The following is a 27,841-nucleotide window of genomic DNA, read 5'->3' as shown; positions in this document are numbered from 1 at the left end:
TCTACAGTCCCACATGATCCATGTGCTTAACTGTCTGTGTTTTTCATTGACTTCCAGTTATATATTAACCTCTGCTCAGATTGCTGGGGGTAAATATGATGAGCTGTCTGAAAACTATTCATTGTATCTAGAGAAGGTAATTTGTAATCTCTTTCCTGGCTCTTGGCTTGGTCATGTTGATGAATTTCACTGCTGTTTTGTTGTGTTCTCCCATAGAAAGATTTAAGTTTTGATTTTTGTGAGAAAACAGTGAGTGTTATGTTCTTGCCATTTTCCGACACAGGTCATTCAAGGCTATACATTTTCTTATGCCAACATAAAGCATGCTTTAAATTATTGCTATGATGAGCATGTGTTTTTTAAAGTTAAACTGTAAAGTATAAAAAGTTAAAGTATAAGCTTTTGTGCCTGGTAAAATGTGCAGCATTTGCTGTATAACTCCACAACATTACAAAAGATGTAGAGAACTTGTGCCTAGTTATTTGTTGGTCAAGTATTTTATTTTATCCAAGTTTGGAGATTATTCTTCCCAGCACTGCATCTGAATAACACATACAACTTTCTTGACTGTTTATCAGGCAGATGGCAGAAAGCCATAAGCTCTGCTAAAGGAGGCATGTCTTTGTTTTATTCTTTTTCTGTGATCACAGTGTAGAACTAGAAAGCCTTCAGCTCTAGCGGGAGGATCAGCTTGTTGAGCTGTGCTTGCTAGGTTGTTTCAGTAGCAAAGCCATTTCTGCTGTGTTGTGTTCAGGTAACTTTTACCTTGGTAAGCATCTTGAAGTGCATTTCCAATACCTTACAGAGCCAAAAATCTTATGGAACACCATTGCCGATTTGCTCCAGCAATCTTGTCTGTCTTTTCACAAGCTGTGTTGGATTTTTGCATCTGCAATGAGAATAAGCAGTTTGAATGCCTATGGGAAATTTTTGAGACATTTTGCTGGAAGATGCATTTTGTTAATATTCCTCATCTTTCAGACAAGGACAGTCTTGCTGTATATTATTACTGATATCCAGCACTGCAAGCTATAATTCTGCCAACATCAACCTGGTGGGGAAGGTCTGCTGATGGTCACTGTAAGATCAAGAGAACGTGTAGTCAGCAGGGTGAGCTGGAGAAAGTTAGTGAGGCTGTAGGAATGCAGTATGTGATACAGACATTTGTGAGAGTTTTGTCACTTTTTAACCTATGTGGGCCTGTCTGGTGAAAATAAGTTACTAGCACAGTCAATGTGCAATTAATATTGCTCTCCTCTGCATTCAGCAAAGTCTTTAAATACTTCTTGTGCTTCAGAGTTAGTTTGATGTAGTCGTCCCTTCACACATGTTTAAAATGGAGGGGGGAGAGTGGGAGTAAGGAGGTACAGCGGGGTGATATTGCCATTGGATTCAATGATCTTGAACGTCTTTTCCAACCTATACTATTCTATGATTCTGTGAAGCCCAAGATAATTTGCTAGCTTTTATCTGTTAATCTTAAACCCCAATGAATAAACCCCATTTAGACATCTCACTTTTAACGATAGACTAACTGGAATATTGCCAGGAAAATATATGGCATTTAACAGTGATAAGCTGTAAAGATCTACAGACTGAAAATACTACAGATAACATATTCTGATATAGTTTGTTGTATTTGCAGTAGCTTTCTCCAGAATTTGTTACTTAGGCTGTTACTCTCTTACAGAATTTTAAAATAATATAAAATGCATTATTAGAAGTTGCTATACATATATAAATCAAAATCTGAAGTAATAGGGGAATTTGTGTTGTTTCTGGTTTGGTGTGTGTAATTAATTGAGCAGTTAACTAAGTGACTGTGGAGACCCAACGTGGCATCCCACCCTCAAGGGGAAGTGAGCATCCGAGATGCTCATAGATGCTCATGGTCAAAATGAATGGAAAACCTCAGAGACTCCAAAAAAGCTTACGAAGTTTTATTAGTAAATTAAAATCTTGTCATGAAATTGTTGTAAGCTCGTTCCTGATCTCCTCCTATAAGTGCATAGCAGTGAGTTTTGGGTAAAGGAGTAGAGTGTAGGGGAAGAGAGAGAGGGAGATGAATGAAAGAGGGGGAGAGAGAAAGAAAGGAAGGGAGAAAGAGAAATCAACAGTCCTGACTTCAGAATGGATCCAACTGATGGGATGTCCAGGTTGTGGGGGTTCTTTTTTATAGATAGGTTTTTCCCCACCCTGGAGCTAAGTTTCTTACTTTCTATACAAATTAGTTATCATGCACAGTCCATTCTTCTAGACCTTTCTGGAAATGGATGGGAGGGCTTTGGGGTTCTTGAGTGGTCTTGATCCTCCCCTATGGTCCATATCTGTTTCTTAACCTCATTTCTGCATCTGCTCTGCACTGTATTGCGTTTGACTCCAGGATCCAGAATATTTGTTCCAGAAAAGTGCTGCCCTACTTCCTATGGCCCCCCTCTCCAGCCACATCCTGTTCTGTCTCACAGTGTTTATTACCAACAATCCTTGGTTGTCTCCACAACCATCCAGCTACCAGTGTTTGAGACACACACATCAGCCCCTTTATCTTCTAGGCTTCTACATCCCAGCAGTGGCGACTCTTGTTGAAGTCAAGAAACTACCTCCTTAGACTCAGATTTACACCACGATGAGGGAATCCCTGATGTTTGGGCTGTTTTTCAGGGGTGTGCATTGCAAGTTTGCAACCTAGCACTGGAGCTGTACACCACTCTTGCCAGCTGTACCCAGTGGGTTTATACACAAGTGGGAACACAGGCTAGGGTAGGTAGTAAGCATAGAAGAAGAAATGGAGAGCCTCACATTTTTTCTGGGTGGTTTTTGGTTTAAGACCAACCCTTGGAAAGCTTTACATCTTACTGTTCTTGGGCTTTATGTGATAGCATCTTAAAATTAAATAAAAGCTGTGGTGTGTAGCACTGTAGATTTGGCCATAGTCTGGGACTTTTTTTTTCAAAGCAACAAATGCCCCAGACCATAATAAATGTAGTTTCTAATCCAATTCTGTTTCTTCATTATGAATTTTCTTGCAGTATGGTGGCTATAAGCATCTTGGATAGCCTTTGAGCAACTTGATCTAGTAAATGGCAGGGGGATTGGACTAGATGATCTTTAAGTTCTCTTTCAACCTAAATCGTGCTATATGGCCCTGTGATCTTCCAAAAGCAGTTATGTTGCTTTAGGAATATGGTGTGGGGAAAATCTTTAGAGGTATCTTTTCCTTTACACCCTTGCAGAAAATAAATTTCTGATACAGACTAAGAAGGATTTGTTAAATAATATTCAATAACAGATAAATTTGAATTAGGTTTATTGAGAGTTTTGATTTTAGATATTTTGCTGGGTATGAGACTTTTCTCTGTCACATCATTCTTATGCTAGTCTGTCTCACTTCACTTCCAATTGCTATGCTTGACTTACAGCATCTTAAAATAGGCAAAAATTAGATTACAGTTGTGATTTTTTTTTAACCTGTTTTCACACAGTCTAGAGTAAGACTGGGTTTGACTTTGTAAAATTTTGCTCTTTTTGCAATCAGAAGATAATCCAGCTAAAATGCTGAATTGGTGCATCCTCTTCATACTTATAAACAGCTTTAAGAGAAGTGGGCCTGCAGAGCAGAGGATTTCTGCTGCTCAAAGGCATTAGATATTCAGCCCATGCAGCTTTTTATAATATTTGCATTCATGAGCACACTATTGAAAACTAAACTCTGGATTTCTGTTAATGATTCTGGTGAAACTGATCAGTAGCAAAAGCAGAGCAGATGCAGCATCCATCCCAAGCATCCTGTTCATGGTTCAAATCTTGATTGATAGCAGTTATTCTGGGGAGGCAATATCAGTAGTATTTTATTTATATCCCTTTTGCAATTTTATTGGTGTTTTTTGTTTTAACAACAGTAATCTGATTTACTGGTTTAAGATTAGTATTTATGTGGCTGCTAATAGGTAGAATGCTTTAGGGGAATCATTATTTGACTGAAATTGAACAGTATTTCAGTCATATAATGTGTCAGATGTTAGATATTTAATGTATAATAATTATGCATAGTTCATCCCAGCCCATAAATCTTGCCCTGTCTTCTTCTGCAATCACAAATCTCTGCAAAGTTCTAGGTTAGGTGGAAAATAGAAGCTTTTGCTAACCAAGCTACAAGAACACTTGGTTTTATGTTATATGAATGATTCTGTGGTAACTTTTAGAGTCTTGTCAGCTATAGGCTTCTTGGAACATGTAGCAACTGTTAGGCATTTATGAAATGAGCAGGTTTTCTAGTGGTCCTACCAATATTACTCAAATTGTAATGCTAAGATTTGGTGCTTAATGTTTGACTTTGCCATTTTTATGACAGTATATATACATGAGAAGGAAATGGTTTGAGATGTAATATCATATTTTCCACATTTTTTTTTTTCCAGAGCACAGACACTCTACCCTTGATCTTCTTAGGAAATTGAAATATCCCCCTACTTTCTTTGCTGCAACCAGACTTTCTGCCATGCTGAGTGGAAGTGATGAAGTATATGCAAACTGCATGGTAGTAGACCAAGTAAGCTTATATTTGAACTTTTGGCATATTTTTCTTCATCTTCTGTTTATTTGCATAATAGTAGGATATTCTGGATGTGCCAACAGTGGTGTGCTGTCAGTTAGTGAAGTTCTAAAATAAAACCAGTAATACCTTACCCTTCTCAGCTGTATTTTGTAACCTATTTATAAGATCCCTTTTAACAATTTCAGTTGAAGACAGGAATTATTCTTCATAGCCTATAGGGAGAACCCTAAGGCAGCTCTTCCTGTCTCTTCTGTGTGTTGGTGAGCTAAACAGCGTGTGCTTCTTTCTAAGAAACATCAACCATATTACTTACTCGTGTGCACTTCGATTTCTGAATTCTGTGTACATTCATAGTAGAGATGAATTTGTTGTTGCTGGATAATTTCAGAAGTTAATTATAAGCTCAGAGCAAACCTTATATGCTCAGTAAAAATAAGATATTGCTGAAGAGATGAAGTTGATGTCCTGCAACTCTCATGGAAAAGTCAGGAGATTCTGATTTAGTATTCGTGTTTCTGATTTGTCACCAACACTGGAGATGACCCAAAGTGTCCAGAGCAAATTGTATTTGACATCACCATGCTGCATCTGAAATCATCCTCCATGGTCACACTCAGATATCATAATTTGGGCAGGGAAAACTAGTCTAACTCCTGGTTGTGTCTAGCTAAACAGATGCAAGATTCTGGTGGCACATAGCTATGTTTCAGTGATGGTTTAAGTGATTTATTTATTTGTAGCTTGCTGTGGGCTCTCCCTGGGTTGAAAGATGGAATATAAGAGTAAGAAATTACCAGATCATAATGTTAGAAGTCTGAGATTTTGCAAATGTGATTTTTTTCTTTCTTTTTATTGTCTCCCCTCCCACTCCCATTCCCTCAAACACTTCACCCACTGCGTTCACTGTAGATCCAGCTCGTTGTGACAGCTGAGATGGAAGTTTAAGTCAGAGGCCAAATGTGTTCAAAATGCACTGAAAGTTATAGAGAAATGCATGTAATAATGACCGAGGAGTGAGCAGCTGTCAGGAGGACTATAATGTACATTTGATTTTGAATAAGGAGGTTGGAAAGATAGAGCTACAGGACTGCATCTCCATTACAGATGCATATGTTACCCAGGTGTATTGCTCAGGGGTCCTTCAGCTTGGATTGCTAACCTTTGCTTAATATGTGGCCACATTAAACTTTGTTAGATTGCAGATTTGGGCCAAGTTCTCCCTTAAGCACTACTCAGTAGGAGCCAGAGTGGCTGCTGGAGAAGGTCCCTCTGGTGCTGAAGGGGAGCACTGCCCAGGCAGGAATAACTTGCCTGGAGGAACAGCTGCATAAGACCTGGGAAAAGCATTTTAGTATTGTGCATCTCATCTGCACAGCGCAACAGGATTATTTCCAGATCTGCATGTGCCATATCTTTGAATGAAAATGTGGGCTGCTGTAAAAATGCCAGCAGGTCTTTCTGTCTTTTACTAAGAGAAACATAATTAAGATGGAGATGAAAGCACATCTCAAGAGAGATGGGAGAGGATGAAGTCAGCAATCTGAAAGACCAGGGCTTTGCAAATGCTTGCAATCCTTCCTTTATTCTTACTTTTATACAGGTGCTTTTCAGAGATTGAATGTTTTCACTGGCAGTGTGACTTTTCAGTATTATTCAGTATGGGTTTAGATGACAGTAGCCTCTACCTAAAAGACTAACAGTGAACTGTGTTTTAGTATCTTCTACAGAGTCAACAGGAGAATTCAAAGAATTGTTACCGGAGTCTAAATTCTAATTCCTGTACCTGAGAAAATAGAATTCCCAACTCCATTTTTGTCTTCATGCAACAGGAGGGGTGCTTCATGCCCATAATTACTTAATGGCAAAAAATAAGAGTCTTTTCCCTTCCTGCCCTGGAGAAACTCTGTTCCAGGTCATTTTTGTTTATCTCAAAGCTTAGGAAACTGGTGATAAAAATTTAAAAGTGCTCGATTTGTAGGCTGATTTTTCCAAATTAAATTGCACAGTGTTTGAATTTTTGTTCGTCTCCCACACTAATATATTATGCATATTTTTTACTTGACTCAAGGTTACTTTTAATAAAATCTGTAATTATGTGCATCAGTACATTTAGTAAAAGGTGTAGGTATGAGGGAGAAATTCAGTAATAGTAATTCATAGTAATAGCATAGTAATAGCAAATAGTAATGCCTTGCTATTCCAATTAGGGAAAAAATAATGAAAGGTCTAGAATCTCTTAGCCATGTAACTTGCCTTCAATTCATGTTGTATAAAAAGTAATAGGGGAAAAACCCCACAAAACATATACCCATAAATAAAATGGCAGACTACTCTGGTTCTTGTTTCCTGACAGTACATCTTGTTATTGCCTCTTACCAGCATTCATTTTTACCTACAGACTGGAAATTTAAAGACTAACTACGTTCATGGAGATGGTGTCAGCAGTGAAATGTGTCTGAATCCCACCAGCTCAGTCCCGATGGCTAAGAGCTCTTCATCTCCCTCCCTTGAAGAGAATGATCAATATATGTATGTTCCAAATGAAGGAAGTCAAAGACCAGGATTAAGACATACCATTTCACGTTCTCATCTACATGTAGCAGATTTGTATCTTCCATTCAAGACCCATGGATTTATTAAAGATCGGGGCCAACTTTATGCTGACATGAAAAGAAGGTATGGAATTGACTTGATAATATGGCCAGAATAAGGAATATTTATAACACCTTTTATTTCAAAAGATGAAGCAGAATCTGGAGTAATAAATATTTTTACTGAGGTGAAATCACTGTTTTGTATCACTGATATTTATTGTCCTAATGATCTGTTTCATAAAATAGCTATGAAGACATTTTTAACAAATAAAACTGTCCATGCAAATGGATACTTTTATACCTTTTTTCCTTGTATGCACGTACTCTTTACAAAAAAACAATCAGCCCTGTCACTGCCATTATGTCATTTTTGTCAGAAACCAGAATTTCACTATGATTTTCCATAGTAATATTTTCCATTAAGAAAATAGTCCCAAATTTGTGGAATTCTCTGAGAATCTTTCTATTCTTTGCCTTGACCTGTGGGAGGACCACGTTATTTCTGATTGCATATATATTTTTTATCTCAAAAGACACAGTGCAGAGTACAGCTGTTTCTGATAGGTTCAGATTGTTTTATGCTCCATTGCTGGTACACAAGGATTGCTGGCAACGGAGCCGTTTGTCTAAGGAGCCTCTTCCAAATGGCTTTAGCTTATGGTGAGAACTTGGCTTCCAAAATTCAGGGAATTTTGAAGATGAAACTATAATTTTGGTTTTAACAATTGAGTTTTAACAATTAATTTAAAATTTAAACAATTTAAAAATAATTTTTCTTGATGAAAAGGCTTTATTGCTTCTCTGGATAGATAAGACACAAAATCAGTTCCTTCTTGTACAGGAGGAAATTTGAGTCTTGTTCCCAGCTTTCAAGAGTGTTAGGACTTGTTGGAGATAGTCTATGTAAAAACATATCAGATCTATGTAAAAACAATAGGGAAGCAGTGGTGTCAGCCAATTGTTAATTAAAGTGGGCAATAAAATTTTCTCTACCTTCATTTTGAGTTTCTTATGCAACTATAAGGTCCCACTAGGAGGAGTCTTCAACATAGATAACACAGTAAGTGTCAGACGAAGATTTTTTCTTTCCCAGTCTTCTTTTTCTTTTCTTTTTTTTTGCTAACTATAGGGATATCATGCAGATTACTCTTCCTCTAGTAATCTATGTGATCTAAGCTTCCTCTGCCTCTAGTCAGAAGTGTTTTTAACCTATACATTTTTAGGTACTCCCACTATTTTAAAGACCTAGATCAGGTACCTGTATCAGAACTTTAAGAGTGTATATGAATTTCCAGACACATGTAATTGAGCTTAATATGTCATATGACATGTGAGTGATACAAATATTACATATAAAATAAGACTACCAGTGTGTAATTCTATTTTTAAACCAGCTTTTTATGTCAGAAAAATTCCCTGAGTGAGTTACCTCCAATAAGTCATGGATACTAGTCTGTTAGTGTAAGCATGTATTGCCTTTTCAATTTTAACTTGTGACAGTAACTGATAATGCATTTTAATAACTTGCTTCTGAAACATCACATGGGCTATTACTAGGCAACATTGTGAAATACTGTCTTTAGATTTGTAATAAGGAAGCGGTTTCAGACAGTATTGATAGATCTGTGCTTCAACAAAGTAGTGGTGTGTGAAGGAATTTTTATGCTATTACTCTTGGTAGGAAATACCACACATAATTTAAAGTTTTATGTTTGAAGGTTGGAATGTTATTGCAAGCAGTCAACCATTCCTTCCAGTTACTCTGATCAAGAGACCATGAACTTGGTCTTGCAGGTAACAGGACCCATCCTGGGAAACCCTGGTGCTGCTGAGAAACCTTAGCACACTCTTCTGTTCAGGATCTCTTGCCAATCAAGTAGTCTCTAGGTGTTTGGTGTACTGATTTAACCAGAGATTTTTCAGTCTGTTTGTAGTCCTATATCTTTTGAAATGAATCTTATAAACTGTCTTAGACCCTGCTTCATCTCTGTTGTTGTTTTTCTCTTTTATCCTCCATTGTAAAGTCACAGATGTAGAAAAAAATATGTCTGTGAACAGCTGCATCATATCCTTCAAATATACAAATGCACAAAATGTCCATCTATACCCATGTGTCTTAATACTGAAATCTGAGCTAGTTGTCTCAATTCTGCTTGTTGTCTTAGTTCTTATTATCATCTATATAGAGGGGCAGGTGCATGCATGGAACAAAACATTATATTTTAAGGGGAATGCTGAACATGGGTCTAAAAGTAGTCCTTCAGAGATGGCTGGCTGTGGTGGGAGTCTGCAAGATCGTCGGTGATATTGGCATCTGCACTGCAGATCTACAAGGCTGAGTCAGAGGAGTCCTGTAGAGTGACTGAGTACCTTGTCCAGGTGATTGCAGACCTGAGAGAGGCCTCAGAGCACGACTTAACTGACATAATGATGATGGTTTGGATTGTCATTGATGAGAGCATTCAGCAGTATCTTTGCTTTTTACATTAAGGTTGAGATAAATTGTTTATGAGAAATTCAGTGAAATTAAAGACTTTGTTGTCTGCTTCAGTTCAAGTCTCGATGACCTTGAAGTAGATGGTGGAAGTGGAGGTGTTTTGGACAGATCCCATGTTTATTACCCTCCCCTCGGCTCTTCAGAGGCCATGGCTTCTAGCAGAGATGGATTAGATTTATCTACCAGTCTGCAACCCAAGGTATTTGATACTATGTTGGTTTGAATTGTTTTCCTTTTAAGTAAATCACTGAAACTATGTGAGAAATATCTGAATCTGAAGAGGAAAAATGAGTTCCCAGTTGGCACTGCTAGTGTCACCAGAGAACACTCATACAGGGTTGTGAAGCTGAAACTCCCTGATTGTGGCTGGGCTGGACAGCAGCTATGGAAATGGTGCATGAGATGTTGCTTCGAGTTCAAAAAACCCAGTCATTTATTGGAAGTATTTGAAAGGAAATATCTCAGGTTCAGTGAATCAGCATTTCCTAACAAAGCTATTTAGTGAGGAAATTTTTAACCAGCTGTAGTTGTGTGAAAGAGTAACAGCTTTGTAAAGTGTAGAACTGTCCTGCTGCCTGTTTTAAAACAATTTCTACACTCAGGGAAATTCAGTTGGGTTTTATACATTGAGCAATGCAAATATCTCCTCTTTGTTACGGTTTTCTGAAGTATCCTGTCTATGTTACCTTTCGTTAGACCATGGTGCCATTTCTGAGATCTTCAGACACATATAGAGTTATTTTTAATTTGTAGAGATTCTTTATGGGTTTTTTTAGACACACTTGTTGCCACTGTAGAACTTTATCTGACCTTTAGTAAATGATTACATGAAGGAGAAAAAGAGTTCAGCATAAACACTGAATTCAGTCAGGGCTACTTTTAAAAACAGTAAGATGATCACTTTACAGGAGTTTTAGGAGTAGGCTCTGTTGAAATGTAAATGGTACATCAAAAATTATGGGATTTTCTTTCAAGCCTTACTGTTGACGAGTTTGGGGATTGGAAAATGTTTTCATACACAGTAGTAATAAAAGAAACCAACCAAACAACACAGAGGAAAGGGAAAGAGGTCAACTCCTTTCTTTGGAAGCTCTGACATTAGTAATTGTCAAAGCATGGCCTTAGTCTCCATGAAATGTGTTTGAGGTATTAAAGTACTAAGATTAATGCCTCCATTGGTAAAAGAAGATAGTTTCGTCATCAGATATAATGGCCAACAACACTCTTTGGATGTGGCCTGTCACCAAACTGGAGAAGAATGTAAGCTTTCTCTTAGTCTGACTTGCACCCACAAGTCATTTCCTCTAACATACAAAAATTTATTGTGATGGAAATATGACAGACTTCCTAAGAATTCACATGAAGTCATCAAAAATTTTACTTCAACTCAAAGATTTAATGAAACCAGAAAAGTGTATGTGTCTGATCAGCTGCCTTTCTTTCAGAAATTTTGTTTCTGATTTTTTTGTTTCTGTTGCTGATGCATTTCAAAATGACAAAGTTTTAATTTGTTACAATTTCTTGTAGGAATGCACAGTGTTTGGGATTCGGTCACGCTCCTATTCCTGCTCCTCACCCAAAGGTTTGGTAGGAAGACCTCGCATTCCTCGGGACTTTGCAGTTCAGGATTCAAATCAAGGTCAGGTCTCTGGCACAGCCTCATCCCATACCTGCCTGCTTCAGTCCCAGTGCTGACGGCTTTACTCAGGCCTGTCCTGTACCCAGCTCACCAGTGTGTGGGTCTAGTAGCCTTTAGGTAGCCCTACTGTTGTCCCTCACTCTTCTCCTGTCTGCAGCCCTGTCATGCCCTCCTTTGATACATCTGCTGATCCTTGGGAGGGCACACAAACTGGGAGAGCAATAATCACAAAGAATAGTGCAGGCAAGAGCAGTAATCTTCTCTTTGGAAGAGTCTCACCCCAGCCTCCTGCTGAGCACCTGACAAAGACTAGGAGGAAGCTCAGGATGACACAGAAGAGATGTCAAAGAGGGCAGGTGAATCCAGCTTCCCAAAGACCCTAGGGAATCTCCGAAACACAGATGGGTGGTGGTCATCTCTACAGGCTGGGGAGCAAAATCCACCCTCTTCATCAAGTGGAGTCAGAGACGTCTCTGCAAGAAGCTTGTAATTTTTCACAAATTGTTTCTGACATACGTTATTTCTAGACACAGTTTCATATTTAGAAGACAACCCACACTTTTTACAATGAGTGTATGTTTTATGGGTTATGTTTGAAAACCATGTGAAGTGTGAAATACATACACTGTGCTTTTCATACAACTCACATCAGTTAAAAACCACCTGCATTTCAAGAGGCTTGTCCTGTATAACGCTGTCAGTTGTTATACTTCCAGCTTGTCTCTCACTCCAGTATACCTTAAGTGGTCCAGTAGTCCAGAGCAAGAGGGAGGACATGTGAGTTACAGTGAACCAGATGGGATGGACACCCAGAGAGATTGTGAATGCCCCATCACTGGAAGTGTTCAAAGCCAGGTTGAATGGGTCTTTGGGCAACCTGGTCTAGTAGGTGGCAAGCCTGCCTATGGCAGGGGGCTTGGAACTAGGTCATAGAATTGTAGAATTATTAAAGTTGGAAAAGACCTCCAAGATCGTTGATTCCAACCTTTCACTGAACACCATCATGTCAACTAAACCATAACATTAAGTGCCACATCTAGTTGTATATTGAGCACTTCCAGGGATGGTGACTCCACCACCTCCCTGGGCAGCCGATTCCAATGTTTGTCTACACTTTCAGTGAAGAAATTCTTCCTGAGGTCCAACCTGAACATCTGTGGCACAGCTTGAGGCCATTTTATCTTGTCCTCTTGGCCATTTTGTCTTATCTCCAGTTGTTTGGGAGAAGAGGCTGACCCCCACTTGTCTATGGCTGCCACTCAGGTAGTTGTAGAGAGTGATAAGGTCTCCTTTGAGCCTCCTTTTCTCTGGATTAAACAACCCCAGCTCCATCAGCTGCTCCTTATATGACTTACTCTCTAGACCCTTTACCAGATTCATTGCCCTTCTCTTGACGTGCTTCATCAACTCCAATGTTCTTCTTGTAGTGAGGGGCCCAAAACCAAACACAAGATTTGAGGTGTGGCCTCACCAGTGCCGAGTAAAGAGGAACAGTCACTGCCCTGGTCCTGCTGGCCACACTGTTGCTGATACAGACCAGGATATCACTGGCCACCTTGGGCACCTGGGCACACTGCTGGCTCATATTCAGCTGCTGTTGACCAGCACCCTCTGGTCCTTTTCTGCTGGGACACTTCAGCTACTCCTTCCTCAGCCTGTAGTGCTGCCTGGGGTTGTTGGGACCCAAGTGCAGGACCCGGAACTTTGTCTTATTGAATCTCACACTGTTGGCCTTGGCCCATCAATTCAGCCTGTCCAAATCCCCATGCAGAGCCTTCCCACCCTCCAGCAGATCAACACTCTCATCCAACTTGGTGTTGTCTGTGAACTTACTGAAGGTGCACTCAATTCCCTCATCCAGATTGTCCATAAAGTATTAACCAGCATTGGCGCTGCTACTGAGCCCTGGGGAACACCACTGGTAACCAGACACCAGCTGGGTGTAACTCCATTCACCACCACTCTCTGCATCCAGCCAGTTTTTAACCCTGTGCACAGCCGTCCAAGCCTGTGGGATGTCAGCTTCTCCAGGAGAATGCTGTGGGAGATAGTATCAAAGGCTTTACTGTATGTCCAGGTAGACAACGACAACATCCACAGCCTTTCACTCATCTATTAGGTGGGTCACCTGGTAATAAAAGGAGATTGGCTTGGTCAAGCAGGACCTGCCTTTCCTAAACCCATGCTGGCTGGACATGATGCCTTGGTTGTCCTGCACATGCCAGGTGGTCAGATTCAAGATAATCTGTTCCATATCCTTCCCTGGCACTAAGGTCAGGCTGGCAGACCTGTAGTTCCCTGGATCCTCCTTGACTCTTCTTGTACATGAGCACCGCATTTGCCAACCTCCAGTCATCTGGGACCTCCCTGGTTAACCAAGACTGATGGTAAAGGATGAAAGGATGGAGGATGACTTGGCAAGCAATTCTGCCAGCTCTCTCTGTACTCTAAATGATATTTAGGGTCCCTTCAGACACCAAACATAAACATTCTATGATTCTAGGACACTGAACATGAAAACATGCAAAATTGTGGAAATATTATCATTAACTTTGAAATCATTTAGTTTCAGAAACTGTTGTCAAGGTGAGACATACAATAACCGCAAACCTCTTTTTTCCTTAAGAAACCATGTTGAGCTGTGCAGCAAATAACTTCTTTGCTGTTGCTCAAATTCACTGTAAGATGTCATGTCAGCTTGTAAGGAGGAGTATGTACTCAGCATGCAGCTATGTTGTATTTTTCCCTTCACCTAAAGTGTATGTAAGCATTTGTATTCAGCAGATCAGGGGAGAAGTCTCTGCCAAAACAAAGCAGAAGAAAAAATAGGAGGCATGTCACAGACTTAGAAGATGACAGATCAGCAAAACCCTGTGGCATGTGCTTAAAACAGAATTCCTTTGATCCCGCAGCTAAAGGTGTCACAACCCGTTAAGCTTCACCCAGTCACCATTATCTGCCCTGACCTGATCTGTGCTTGGACCTGTTTCCTTTTCATCCTTTCTCCCCTTCCTCCTGGGACAGTCAGTGCTGGACCTTAACATATCTTGTGGAGAAGGTGGAAACACTTTCTCGTCCATACTTTGGAACCAGGCTGTTCTGCAGCCTGCACTACAGATGTGGTGTGATGCTGGGAGGGAAGGTGGCCGTCTGCTGAGATTCCTGCTGGCACTTCCCTGCCACCAGCACGTCCTGCCTTGTCCAGCATTTTGCAAGGATGGGAGCACTGAAGTGTTTGGCAACTGGCAGCGATGATCAGTGTCTGAGGCAGGCATAGCTGTATTCACTTCAAGCACTTGTATCTGCATACAGGACTAGCCCAGAAGCTTGGTCCAAGAAGCTAGGTCAAATAATTAATTCTGATTTCTGTGGGTTGTAGTGGGATTGTGTCTAGGTCTGTGTAAGAGACTGAACACAGAAAACCTGCCCCTTCCCTTCTGCCAGCTGCCAGCACTTTTGACATCTTGCTCAGGGCTTAGCTATGCAGGAGGGAGGCTCTGCTGACCTTGTACCTTGTGATGAAACATAAGCCAAAGCAGATGGATACAGGATGGCAACAGGACGGTGTTCTTCACACAAAGTATGAGAAAAAAAGTGGGAAAGGACCATCCATTTCTGATGAAAACTTTCCAGTATGCTCAGGTTTAAAACAACTACCTGCTTTTCTTTGAGAGGGTATTATCAGGTTGTAACAGTAAAGGATTTGTCCCTTCTCTGTAGATGGTATGCTCAAGAACAGTGGTCCATCCCTTCTTCAGGCCCTTACACTCTCTAAGTCAGTGTCTCAACTCCACCCTTCTAGTAAGTACATCAGTGCCAACGCCCCAGTGCTGTTTTGCACAAGACTGTCATGTCCCATGGATGCTTGGTGTTGGTTTCTTATGAAAGCATCCTGTAGCACAGGTTATGCATGATAATGAACTGAAATGCCCTTTTATTCTTGCTGCTTCTTTGGTAAATATTCTGGTTCTTACTAACCTGAAATCTACATCCATCTGAAGAGATGCTGATTTCAGTGAAGAGTGTTTAAGTTTGTATCTAAAGAAAGATAGTCTGATTCTTTGATTTAGGCAAGTGTTTGGGAATGTTTCTGAACCATATCTGTGATAGCTTTCCTAAAACTGTCTGCAAAATGCAGTGGCTTCTAATTTGAAAATAGTCTCTATAGATTTGGGCTTATTTTCTTCCAAAACAACTCAACTGAATATCTTATCTTTTTTTCTTTTACATTTTAGAGAGTTTGTGAAAAGTATCTCCTTGAGTCCTCTGTTTCTAGGATCATAGAATCATAGAGGATACAAACACATTAATCATCCTGTGCAGTACATAGAGTAGTAGTATTCCTCTTTGCATAGAGGGATTTAAATTTTTTTAATACTGTAGATGAAGCTGCATAAGACAGGTAATTACGAATGTTAGAAGAATGTCATTAAGATATTTTACAACAAATTATGACAAAAAGCAAAATGAAGCATCAACCATTCAAGTCTGTGTCGTTTAGAAAAAAAAAAAAAAGTGTTTTGTTATTCTTAAAAACAGACTGTTTGCAGAGACTGGCATTCACTGATACCCAGTGGTATCAGTTCTGGCAGATTCTGTCAACTAAAAGCTAGCTAACCTAGGACAAGCTGTTTCTCATGTGTGTATGTTTTTGCTTTCCTAGTTTTCAAATGACATTGCAACCCTTTAATGGCGAGCTTATGGCTTGATGGAGGTTGTGAGTTTCAAATAAACTTGATGACCTTGCAGTCTGAGTGCCTGATGGCTGTTTTTGTCTTACAGAGCGAGCGTACAGTCTGCCCGAGCAGTCCCGAGAGAAAAAGTACGGGTATGTGTCGTGGAGGTGCGGGGAACAAGGTGCTGCGCAAGACTGCCATCTAGGGAGCCGTGCGGGGAAGAGGCGTTGGCATCCCTTCTAGCCAAGATGTGAGCAGTGATTTAAAGGAGCCCTCCCTGTCAAGGCCATCTGCGGGCACGTGCCTAAACCCTGTGCCAAGCTCAACCTGGCTCTCACTGCACACATCCTGTAGCAGGGATTTGCTGTGCACCGCTGTGGGATGTGCTAAGTAGGGATGGGCTCCTGTTCACTGTGCGGCTCCTGTCCACTGTAGGAGCATCCAAACACCACTGCAGTAAAAGCAATGGAGCTTTTGATACCATCTATAATCTAGGCAAGCTTGTTACACCTTGCACAAGCAGAGTGCTCCATGGGCGAGAGTTCCTCCTTTTTATAGACGGATTGCAATTTTTTTCATAATGTCTGCTGTACCCACAACAAAACATGTAATTATAAATGTTAGGTGACACAAGCACCATCGAGATTCTGCTGTGTGTTAATAAAGGGGCTGTTCCCTCTGGAATGAGTTTTTTTACTGGTCTCTGTTTTAGGATTCAGGAGGAGGAATGGAATAAATATATTGTACCCTCAAAAAATGAGTCTGAAAAATGTAAAGTGAGTCGGACTTTCAGTTTTCTGATGAACAGAATGACCAGCACACGAAATAAATACAAGGTAACTTGGGATTTATGTTTATACTATTATGTATAATTATGTCACTGTAATTAAATTAATTATAGATGAGAATCTAAATTTTCATGTAAAGATAATTTGTTTATTACAAAACCACGAGAGTAATAGGAAGAATCTTTTAGCTTTATTTTTAAAATTTAAAACATATGCAGGATACCCTGAAATGGCCTTCATATTAAAACCCAGCTTTCCTTTTAAACAATAGCCTTAGCTGAACAATATGAAGTATTCCCCTGCCATTTTTTTATGTTACTAGTAATTTCATTTGATGATTTAGCAGAAGTTTAATTCTATGAATTGCATTTAAGAAATAATTTTCTTTGTTAAATAAAATTAAGAGATATGGACCTGTTCTTGGAATTGCTCGCAATAGGTAATTAAGTACGTAATTTGTTGAATTTGACTTCTTTGAAGTTAATGGGACTTCTTGCATGAGTAAGCACTGCTTAGCATTAACAAGTTGGAGTTTTGAGGCCTGCACAGCCGAACTTACATAGTATGGAAGGTACATTAGAACATTTGTAATTTGATTTTGAGACATCTTAGATTAATGGCATCACTTATCAGCTTGAGAGATGGATTTCACCTACAGGCTTTTTCCAGTTGGCCTTTTGGCATTTTTACAGGCTCCCTATTATGCCCTCCTGTGCCCCAGGATATCCTAATGTTGCATGGATGTGAAGATAGTTGTGTGAGGTGATATCTTCAAGAGCATCAGCACTGGCCATGAACATGCATTTCTGGTCCTGCAGCCATACACTGGCCTGTGTCTGTGTGTTTTCCTAAAGAATAACTGTCAGTAACTACAAGTAGACTATATGTATACTTATGCTAAAAAGAGTACTGTAAAAATAGGCAGAATTTATCAACTTCTTTACTGCTCATTAAAAATAGATTGTTTCTAAAGTCTTCTAAGATCTAAAGACAACTTGTATAGATTTACATAACTGTAGCTTTAACTACAGAGGCATGAGCTGTATATAGTAGGGGATGTAGGCACTGATATTTGTTTGTGTGTGCAGTGAGTCAATAACACTGCGTTTAAATTTTAGTTTCCGGCCCTCTCCTTTTTTTAGGTATTTAAATGTGTTTCTGCCAGGCTTCCTTGATAATGCTTCTTGGCTTAGCTGCCAGTGAAAGCAATGCCTATATCATTTTAGGACTTCAGCAATGTTGGATGTAATAGTACAGTATGCTGTTGCAAGTCTTCCAGAACAGGGAATAAATGTTTTATAATAATTTGCTCTTAAAAGGGAGTATTTTACTTGTTTGAAGATTGAATCACTTTATCTTTTTTTTGAGTATCTTTTTTTCATTTATTTATTTTTTCCTGCTTCTGCTGTTGGGGGTGAAGACAAAAAATAAAGATACCAAAGATAAAGAGAAACTTAACAGACACAATTTTACAAATGGAACCTTCCCAGGAGTTATGCCATGTATGGTCTGTGAAAAGGCCCTCCTAGGAAAAGAGTCACTGCAGTGTTCTTGTAAGTAGCTGCTGGCTTTTGCATGTGAATTTACAGTGTTCTGACTGCTGTTTTCAGATCCTGGTTCAGTGTGTTGTTTGAAAAAGAAACCTTGTCTGTATTTGGATGTACCTACTTTATGTATTGAGCTGAGGTTGACAAGGGAGAGGGAGAAAGGACAGCAGGTGGCAGATTCAGTCCATGTTCTAGCTCTAGCTCATTAGGCAGAAACCTCTTCCTAGCCAGTGTCTGCACATCAAAGTATCCTCCTGACTACTTTAGTAACTGAATCTGGAGAAAAGAAAAACTGAAGCCTCAGGGTACATTTTCTGCAAACTGGGGGCCTTGTTTGTTGCCAGGCTTTGAAATGTCCCTTCTCTTTCAGATTGCAACGTGATTGTACATAAAAGCTGCAAGGAGCACGCTCCTGTGTGCACCAAGGTAACCTCCTATCTGATCTTACTGGGGCATACGTGCTTTCCAAGGGGTCTGAAAACATCATGAATGGAAAAAGAAAATACAGACAGCCTGCCCAGACTCAGTATGCAAAGGGCTGCAAGGGTGTCAAAATGTCTAATGTGAGCAAACACTGTGCTTAAAGAAGAAGTTTTGGTAGGGCATCAAAAATTAATTTGAAGAGGTATTTATATTTTTGAAGACTTCCAAGCTCAAATTGTGAAATGGTGTGCCTGAAGGGTTACGAAAGGGATTGAAAAAAAAAGGTCAAAACCATAGAGAGATCCTGGTGTAGAAGGGGGGGGCCCATATGTTTGGAGCAGTGGAAAGCACAGGTGACAGGGGCCCTGGGAGGTGACCTGATCCATCTCCTCACCCTTGAACAGTATCACTTCTAGGCAGCAATGTAGGCAGATGTTTGTTTGACCCATTCTAGAAAATCTCTGGAGAAGGTGGTTCCACAGCTACCTGCCTAGGTAGTCATTCCCAGTGTTCAGCTGCCACTACAGACAGGGCAAAATCAGTGCTAGATCTGATGGATACTGCCTTAATTGTTAAGTAGAAATGCATACATGGTGAGATTATCATGACAAAGACATAATTTTAAAAACCAGATGTGTAAGGCTTCTGCCATCTTGAAATAAAATGGGACTTGCAGAGAAATATGCCACAGTGACACGAGTCATTTTTCAAATTAGTGGAGTGAGTCTTTCTGATGTGGCAAGGTTTTGCATCATGGTGGCTTGCAAGGAGAGCATGCTTCCATACAGATTATTCAAGACAAACAAGCCTTAAACTGTCCATAAATCAAGTGGTTTTAATTTTGGTTATAATTGTCGTGTCATAGCCTTGCACAAATTTCTGGGCAACTTTAGGACATTAAGGCAGCTGAACTGACAGCTTTAGTTACTGGAGCTGGTGGGTTATTTGCCAAGAGGTGCCCCCACCACCTGTCAACATCTCAACAAGAATGAGATGCAGAAAATGTTCACTGACCCACTTGAAATGAAGTACATGCCTAAGCACAGCAGAATTTTTCTACGGGTTTTCCAAAAGTCCACTTTGAAAGGGAGATCGATTCTGCCTTTGGTACCCAGGCTTCCTTAGATACCGTCCTGCCACAAATGCTTTGAGCTTATTTGAATATAAAGCCCTGAATGTGTACTTTTCTTGCAGCCTTCACAAGCAATACTCACATAGAGGAAGTAGAATGTTGTAACTCAGTGACTCTGCTTAGAATAAAGTTTTGTATTGTAGTACAAATAGTATTCTACTTCGAATATTGTTATCTACCAATAACTAATAAAATTAGTTATTGGAAGAAATCAGGACCGTAATTTAGGACTACTTTTTTATAGCCCTGGGTGTGATGGTATATGGAAGAGAGTTACTGACTTAACTGTTAAATGTGTTATCAGCTATACAATTTAAAAAAATTCTCCTTCTTTCAGAAATCCCAGGAGAGGTACCGTAATAAAAACAAGCCCCAATCTGGTGTAACAAGTAAGTTAGGTGTAAACCTAACCCTTCTAAGTTAAACCTTGGTTAAAAATCATGGGACTGACAGCACAGACTTTGCTGCATCATTTGTGTTTTTATTTTTCATGTCAATATCTATAAGAAACCATTTGTGTCTCTAATATGAACAGAATTTTTGAAGAGATTACTGTTGAATTAACTCATCTGCTACTAAAACAAGTGGAAATTTACCACATTTTCAGTCAGAACAAAAATAAATGTAGTCGGTTCTGTCCGAGTATGTAATTTACTTTGTGCACAAATATTTATGCACCTGTGTTCAGATTGCAATGTTAGAACATGTATGATTTGAGATTATTTTCTTATCAAATAATATCCATGATGGAGCTATTGCACTTTGCTTACAGGCTTATTGTTATATTCCATGAGAGAGCATTGTGGTCTTGTACCTCAGCAAGCAGACATTCTTGATGTCTGGTGTAGGTCAATATGAACACCCGATAACATTTTCCTGTATGAGTTTAAGTGTACTGTTGATGACATACTCTTGGTTGTTTGTCAAAATGTTGTGTTGTGCTTTGCCTCACAGATTCCTTGCCTGGAGACATTCCACAGATGGTGCTCTCCTCGGTGCATCCTTCTTCCTCTGTGCCTATTGGACTCTCTTATGGAAAGAGGGAAGCCTCACAACAGTCCTACTTCTTGTCTAAAAGTGTCCCCAGTGCTAGTTTTGAAAGGTAGAGGGGCAGCTGCTAAGAGACTATGCTAAATACATTACTCAGCACTTCTGTGAAAATTGAAACCACAAAAAATATGTGATTTTTTTTTTCTGCTGTAGAACACCTACGCAATTTTCTGAACAAGACTCTGAGACTAGCCCTTGGAGGTACAAGTCACAGTCCGAAGAGATGTTACAAGCATTAGGGACCTTTTCGTCAATGGATGCTTTTATGGCGGAAGGTGAGAAGAATTGCACAGATATTATATCCTGTAGCCTGTATTGGAAAGTGCAAAATAGAAAATCCCTTAACTGATATAGGAAGACACTTCATCTCCTAAAAGAAGGGCGCTTATTTTTGATAATTACAATGGCACTCCTCATTAAAATGATAAAATAGACATATTAGTCCTAAAATAGAACTTTTCTTCCTTATAACTATTTTATAACTTTTAGAATATTTTAGTATGTTGTTCCCATTTTAAAGTAACTGGAATAAATGTATTTGCCACTCTTGCAGAACCAGAACAGCAATATACTTTTCTTCTCCACCCATCCAACCAACTCTTTTGACAGCGTCCATTGCAAAATGTAGACCTACAATACTTGCATTTCCTCAGTAGCCCCAAAGTCTTTCATCCTACTGGTGAATTTCCTCTTACAATAGTTACATAGCCTTGTGAAGTGAATAGAAATAGGCTTTTTCTGTAGCTAGGTGTGAGACTGAATTTCAAAGCTGAAGGGAACTCAATCACATAGAATGGTGTAGATATCACTCACTGGACATCTGCTGTTGGAAATGTTGGGTTTTATTTTTAAATTTTGAAAAGTTTCTTCAAGCAAAGAATTATAAAAAGGATTTCATCTGAGAAAAGAAGAGTAAGGTGTTTTTATTCTCTTCACTTCCTGTTGCAAAAGCAGTTCAACACTTTGTTAATGATATTAACATCTGGTAAACTTCTTTGTTGTAAAGCCAGTGCCAGTGTTTGCAGAAGCCTTATCTATAGTTCAACCCTGTGATGTGTTCCTCTTACTATATGAATAGATCTGCCTGAATAAGACTTCCTATACTCTTCATATGCATGGTGTTAAACAAATATAAATTTTGTCATAGATGATGTGGATTTGTCTCAGTGGACTGATCTCCGCACAGATGCAGAAGAGTTTGAGGCAGAGTCTTGGAGTCTTGTTGTGGACCCAATATTCTGCAGCAAGCAAGAAAAAGATGTCATCAAGCGTCAGGATGTCATATTTGGTCAGTATTTCAAAACTTTGTGTTGGTTTAAAGCAATTTGTTGTATCAAATAGAGAGGGAACCTACATGGTTTATGTCCAGAAAAATGAATTAAGCTCAAAACAGTAAGAAGATTCAAAGAAAATTTTTGCCATAAAATTTATGATGTGTCTTAGAACTAAAGAAATGGGTAGTAGTGATTACTAGAGACATACCTAATCTGTTTACAGAGTGCTTGGAGTTGAAAGGTACGTCATCCAATCCCCAGCTCAAGGAGTTGCAACCCCAGCTTCAGTGGGATGCAGTTGAGAAAACTGGGCCAGAGCCAGACAAATTAAGTCTTTCTCCTGACATAATCTGTTCTGTTCTAAGGTCACACAGGAAAAGGGATTATAATTGTATATTTGAATGTTACTAAAGTCTTAGAAGGTGTGCAACATATTCAGGTTATTACTACATTATTTTGTTTTCTTTTATACTTCAGAGCTGATGCAAACAGAAGTACATCACATCCATACTCTGCTCATTATGTCTGAAATATTCAGAAAAGGGATGAAGGAAGAACTGCAGCTCGATCACAGTACAGTGAACAGAATATTCCCCTGCTTAGATGAGCTACTGGAGATGCACAGGCAATTCTTCTGCAGAATGAAGGACAGGCGGCAGGAATCATGTGAGGCAGGGAATGAACGTAATTTTGTCATCAGCAGAATTGGAGACATCCTTGTGCAGCAGGTAGACACATCAACTCTGTTAATCCTTTAAATGCTTAAGGTTCCCAATTTAAACAATTTTTCGATTCTAAATATTTGTGGGCAAGAAGACAGCTATAGTTGCCTCATAAAATTCAAAAACTGTCCCGTCTAGATTATTCAGGGTGAAACAGCAAAAAATCATTGCTGTCAGGGTGACTGTGACGAACTTGGGATGAACTTCTACCTATGCGGTATGAGTGACAAGGAAAATGATGAACTTAGTCCTGTTTGTGGTAGAAGGCTGCTGTCATACCAGGGACTGCAAAAAATGGATTCGTTTTTTAAGGGATTCACTTTTCCTAACATCTGAGTAGAGGTGTGAAAAATTGACTGATGATGGAAAAGAAACTACCCATTCATTTCTTGTAGTGATCTCACCATACTGATCACTAGAGAAGGAGTGGTCACAGTGTGTTTGTTGTGGCTGAAGAATGGCTAACTAATGGCTTGCCATTCCTGCTTCAGTTCCTTGCAATAGGGAGAATGTGGCTTCTCACCTTCAGTCAGTCAGTTTTCTCTCCACTGAAATAAATAACTGTCTAGAAGCAGTGTGGAGATCAGACAAAAAGCAAATAAACCTCAGAGAAGTTATGTTTGCAAAGAGGTGAAGGAAATGCTCTTATAATAACTGTTCTAGCTGTTATTGGCAAGACTGTAGTGAGGTCGCTTGTGCTTTCTCCAGCTTATATTCCCCTTCTTGCTCCTAGAAACAGATAGGTCATTTTCATTCTGTAATGACAGAGAACTTGAGAAACAAGTAGCATAAAATTCCTTATTCATACAAAATACATTAATTTATGGTATACAGTTTCCTGTCTGAGTCAATGTTGAGCACAATTCACTTAATTTCTTCAGTTTTCAGAGGAAAATGCAACTAAAATGGAGAAAATATATGGAGAGTTTTGCAGCCATCAGAAAGAAGCTGTTAATCTCTTCAAGGAGTTGCAACAAAACAAGAAGTTCCAGAATTTTATCAAAGTAAGTTAATGTGGAATCATGGTCACTGTTGACAGAATGCCCAGGAGAAAGATACATAGGTTTTACTTGGGTATAGGATTGGAATTATATTCCATACCTCAGTTTTAGTAGCTAATCAAAATGGCAAAGGTTTTTCCTCATTAACTAGTGAGCTGATAAATCACATTTTTCTTTCAAATTTTAGAGTGCTCTGTCATCCAGCGTGTATTACACACATTCCTATTATAGTACACCTCATCCCTCAGTGCAGCAACTGTTCCTTGGGGATGGTTCAGATTACCCAGCATTTGTTTTAACTTACTCTTATGCTTTTAGATCATGTCTCTTATCAGTCAATTGGTGGTTTCATATGCGTTTATTACTTAGGGTATATATTTGTATCTGTGCAGCTGAGAAATAGTAACCTGTTGGCACGACGCCGAGGAATCCCCGAGTGCATTTTGCTCGTCACCCAGCGAATCACCAAATACCCTGTTCTGGTTGAAAGGATATTGCAATACTCAAAAGGTGAATAAAAGCTAAAACGTTGCTTCATGTCTGAAATCCTAGTGCGTTTCTAATTTAAGGAATTTGTACAGCTACGATATAACAAAAGATTATCATCACTGCTCTGTAAAGATACAACCAGAGCAATGTAAATACCTACTGTTCAGTGTGTATGTAGGCTTTGTCAAGGTTGGGCTGTGAAGATTTCTGATATCTCAGTCAGGTAGAAGTCCAGAAGAGCATCCTTGTTTTAGGAAAAGACCTTGACTACAGGATGAGAACTAGTTCAGACACCCATCTGCACTTTTGGAATTAATTCTGGAGGAGTCTCTTGTAAGTAGCGCTAGGCAAACTTTTTGTAAATCACTTTCTGGTTTGAGAGCAGAGCTTGAATGACCTCTGGAATTTTGTAGAACAGTTTACAAATACCAAAAACTTACAGATACAGACCTCCTAAATGAGCACTGTAGAAATTTTTATGTCTGAATGCAAACCCTCAGTATTTGCAATCCTGTTTCAAGGGTACTTTTCACTTAGCCATAAGAGTAATATCCTATATGATTTACTTAGCCAGTAATTTTTTTTGAATGCTTACACCTCATAAGTATGGCGGAAATTATTCAATGAGTTGTTTTGGCTGATGAATAAATCTGGGATACGTGTGATCTTTTAATAGGCAAGTCAAACAAAGGTACATGCCTCTAATATTTCTAGCAAGTTGGTTGACAGGTTCAGCTTAAAATAACATATTTACCAATATTTATCAGTTTAAGCTTTTGCATGATGTGGATTTTTCCCAGAAAGTAAGGAATTACTTCTTTTCTTGAACACGCTGACTAGTGTCATGTTAATTTTTTGTTTCATACAGAAGGAACAGAGGAACATAAAGACCTGTGCAAAGCTCTTTGTCTAATTAAGGATGTGATTGCAGCAGTAGATTTGAAAGTGAATGAGTATGAGAAAAAGCAAAAGTTGTTGGAAATTCTCTGCAGAACTGAAAACAAAACATACACAAAGCTGAAAAATGGCCATATCTTTAGGAAGCAAGACTTGATGAAGAAAGAGAGGATACTTCTTCATGAAGGTTTAGTGTACTGGAAGACAGCGACTGGTCGTTTCAAAGGTATTTCATCCAAGCAGTGAGGTCCTTTAACTCTTCGTCTGCAAATAGTGTTTGAAGACTGTTTGTTTTAAGAATGAAAATACTTTATTACACTGTATTGCAAATAAGAATGTCTGAGGTAATGGTATTGAAAACGTGCCACTAATTGCTAGAAGGTAGTTCCAGAAGCTGATGTGGTTTGTGGGTAATCTGCATAAGAAGACAAGTTCACATACAAAGCCGTCTACTGCATTTCTTCTTCCAGTGCCCTCCTTTTAGTTTTTTTGTTTCTCAGTTTCATCTCATAACATAGAGTCTTACTTGCCCATTTTTATTGTTCACAGTATTGGCCATGGAAAATAACTCATGAAAAAATCAGTGGTAATGGGACATCTGCCGTAGAAAAGAAGTTCTGAAGCCACGTTTGCCTGGAGCACAATTTTTACATGCAAGCTCAGAACTGGATTTTTGGTGTTAATCATACAGTAGGGATTGGAGTTTTTTGGAGCTTAGTAATATTTACTGTACAACTTTATAAAGCTGTCTTCTCATTATTATTCCAGAAATACTTTCACCAGTGTAATACTGTGCTGTGAGTGTAGTTACAGCATAGACTTAGGGAAGCTGCGCTGACATTGGTGCAAGGACTTCTTCTTTTCCTGGGCCAGTGCTCCAGCATGGTGCTCTGCCTGGGAGATACAAAGTGGTGATGTTCAGGTGCTTCATGCAGACCATTGGCTAATTCAGATATTTCCTGTTTAGTTTACTGTAGGATTCTATGAGATATTTATTGATCAGGGCTTCTCCCTTTATAAAAATAAAATAATAAATTATCTATAATTGTACTATCTTTAATTAAAACCCATGCTTTTCCTTTTCTCAAAATTTTAAGACACCTTGGCTCTGCTTCTAACTGATGTACTATTGTTCTTACAAGAAAAGGATCAAAAGTACATCTTCGCAGCTGTTGTGAGTATAGTATCAAATATTTGAATATATACATTGCACATTTATTTGTATATTTCTCAAAAGTTATGTCCTTATCTAGGTTATTACCACATAATTTCTTTTTTTCTAAAATCCTGGTAGTGTATTCAGAACTGTAATATGTCAGTATATAGAATGTTAAGTTTATTTTCAAAAATAAATAATTTTTTTATGAAGAAGGATGAAAATAACAGAATTATATTTTTAGTGTCATGCCTCGTCTGATTGTGAAAGTGGGAAGTGATACAGGCTCTTTCAGTTGTCTAAAATAAGTATGAATTTCTGGTTTTGTAAAACAAACAGAAGAATAATTTTAACTGCAAATGTAGTAGTAAACACACATAAAAGATATGAAAGGTAATGAAGTTCCCAAAGTATATAAATATAAACATTATATGAATATTGTGCCTCCATATCGAGTCTCTGAGATTTACTTTTTAGCACATAGCCAGTGCTTTATTTGTTCATAAACAGTATAACATATTTTAAAAAATAGCTTAAAAAGATGTCTGATTACTGAAAACTTTCAGTAGTCTGACTTTACCAGGACTGGAATTAGTTCAATGAATTGAAAAATCATATTCTTCCTAAAATGTGATGTTTGATAAGAAAGTCATTTGTTATGCATATGCTGTGACTGTTTCCCTCAGGACCAGAAGCCTTCAGTTATCTCCCTTCAGAGGCTTATAGTAAGAGAAGTAGCCAATGAAGAAAGAGGGATGTTTCTGATTAGCGCTTCATCTTCAGGGCCTGAGATGTATGAGGTCCATACGAACTCCAAAGAAGAGCGTAACAACTGGATGAGGCATATTCAAGATGCAGTGGAAAGGTAGGGGAAAAGGGTTTTGGTTTTCATCCTGGCAGCCCAAAGCAGATGGGAGGTCAGTTGGATGTTCCCAGCAGCGTGCTCTTTGTTCTGCATTGCATCTGTGAGATTGGATTTTTCTCCTAGCTCAAAGTTCACAGATGCCAAAACCTCATCATCAGTTCTACCAAACTTCTCATATTCCTTCTGGTTTCCTACTGAATCAGCAGATCCTTCCCACTCCTTATCAGACATCCTTCTGAGCTACCTGCACCTTTGCCTTTGGCACTGGATGTTTTCCAGAGTCCTGCAGGTGTCCCTACAACCATTTCGAGGAAATGGTGAATCATGCCTGTTATCTTGGTGTCAGTGCCTTAAGAATGGTAGGGAAACCATTGCCTCTCACGAGGCCCAAGCTTCTGCTTAGGACAGCAAACCTGCATGTGGGCCAGCCACCCATTTGCTACACAATGCAGCCTTACCAGAATTAAAAAGAGTCAGTATGGTTTATGTCCACTTACTGCTTCTTAAAGAGGCTGACAAATGGCCTGCCTCTGGAT

The 27,841-nt window shown here is 39.1% G+C and overlaps 1 protein-coding gene across 6 annotated transcripts in view; it reads left to right on the top strand.

Annotated features, from left to right (window-relative positions):
• The window catches only part of ARHGEF28 (Rho guanine nucleotide exchange factor 28), a 113,146-nt gene that overhangs the window by 53,770 nt on the left and 31,535 nt on the right, over nucleotides 1–27,841 (top strand). For all 6 annotated transcript variants that reach the window (XM_064641205.1, XM_064641204.1, XM_064641208.1 and 3 more), the window contains 18 exons: nucleotides 4,419–4,549; nucleotides 6,954–7,231; nucleotides 9,701–9,845; nucleotides 11,174–11,285; nucleotides 16,068–16,113; nucleotides 16,674–16,797; nucleotides 18,170–18,302; nucleotides 18,667–18,722; nucleotides 20,189–20,240; nucleotides 20,806–20,953; nucleotides 21,055–21,176; nucleotides 22,049–22,189; nucleotides 22,653–22,903; nucleotides 23,779–23,901; nucleotides 24,291–24,408; nucleotides 25,256–25,510; nucleotides 26,382–26,458; nucleotides 27,127–27,305. In XM_064641205.1, coding sequence (XP_064497275.1) covers nucleotides 4,419–4,549; nucleotides 6,954–7,231; nucleotides 9,701–9,845; nucleotides 11,174–11,285; nucleotides 16,068–16,113; nucleotides 16,674–16,797; nucleotides 18,170–18,302; nucleotides 18,667–18,722; nucleotides 20,189–20,240; nucleotides 20,806–20,953; nucleotides 21,055–21,176; nucleotides 22,049–22,189; nucleotides 22,653–22,903; nucleotides 23,779–23,901; nucleotides 24,291–24,408; nucleotides 25,256–25,510; nucleotides 26,382–26,458; nucleotides 27,127–27,305 — 2,491 coding nt within the window. The remainder of the gene's footprint in view (nucleotides 1–4,418; nucleotides 4,550–6,953; nucleotides 7,232–9,700; nucleotides 9,846–11,173; nucleotides 11,286–16,067; nucleotides 16,114–16,673; nucleotides 16,798–18,169; nucleotides 18,303–18,666; nucleotides 18,723–20,188; nucleotides 20,241–20,805; nucleotides 20,954–21,054; nucleotides 21,177–22,048; nucleotides 22,190–22,652; nucleotides 22,904–23,778; nucleotides 23,902–24,290; nucleotides 24,409–25,255; nucleotides 25,511–26,381; nucleotides 26,459–27,126; nucleotides 27,306–27,841) is intronic.

This window comes from Pseudopipra pipra, chromosome Z (genome assembly GCF_036250125.1).
Source record: "Pseudopipra pipra isolate bDixPip1 chromosome Z, bDixPip1.hap1, whole genome shotgun sequence".
Lineage (NCBI taxonomy): Eukaryota > Metazoa > Chordata > Aves > Passeriformes > Pipridae > Pseudopipra > Pseudopipra pipra.
Note: the sequence above shows the minus strand (reverse complement) of the source record. Positions and strands in the feature narration are given on the sequence as shown.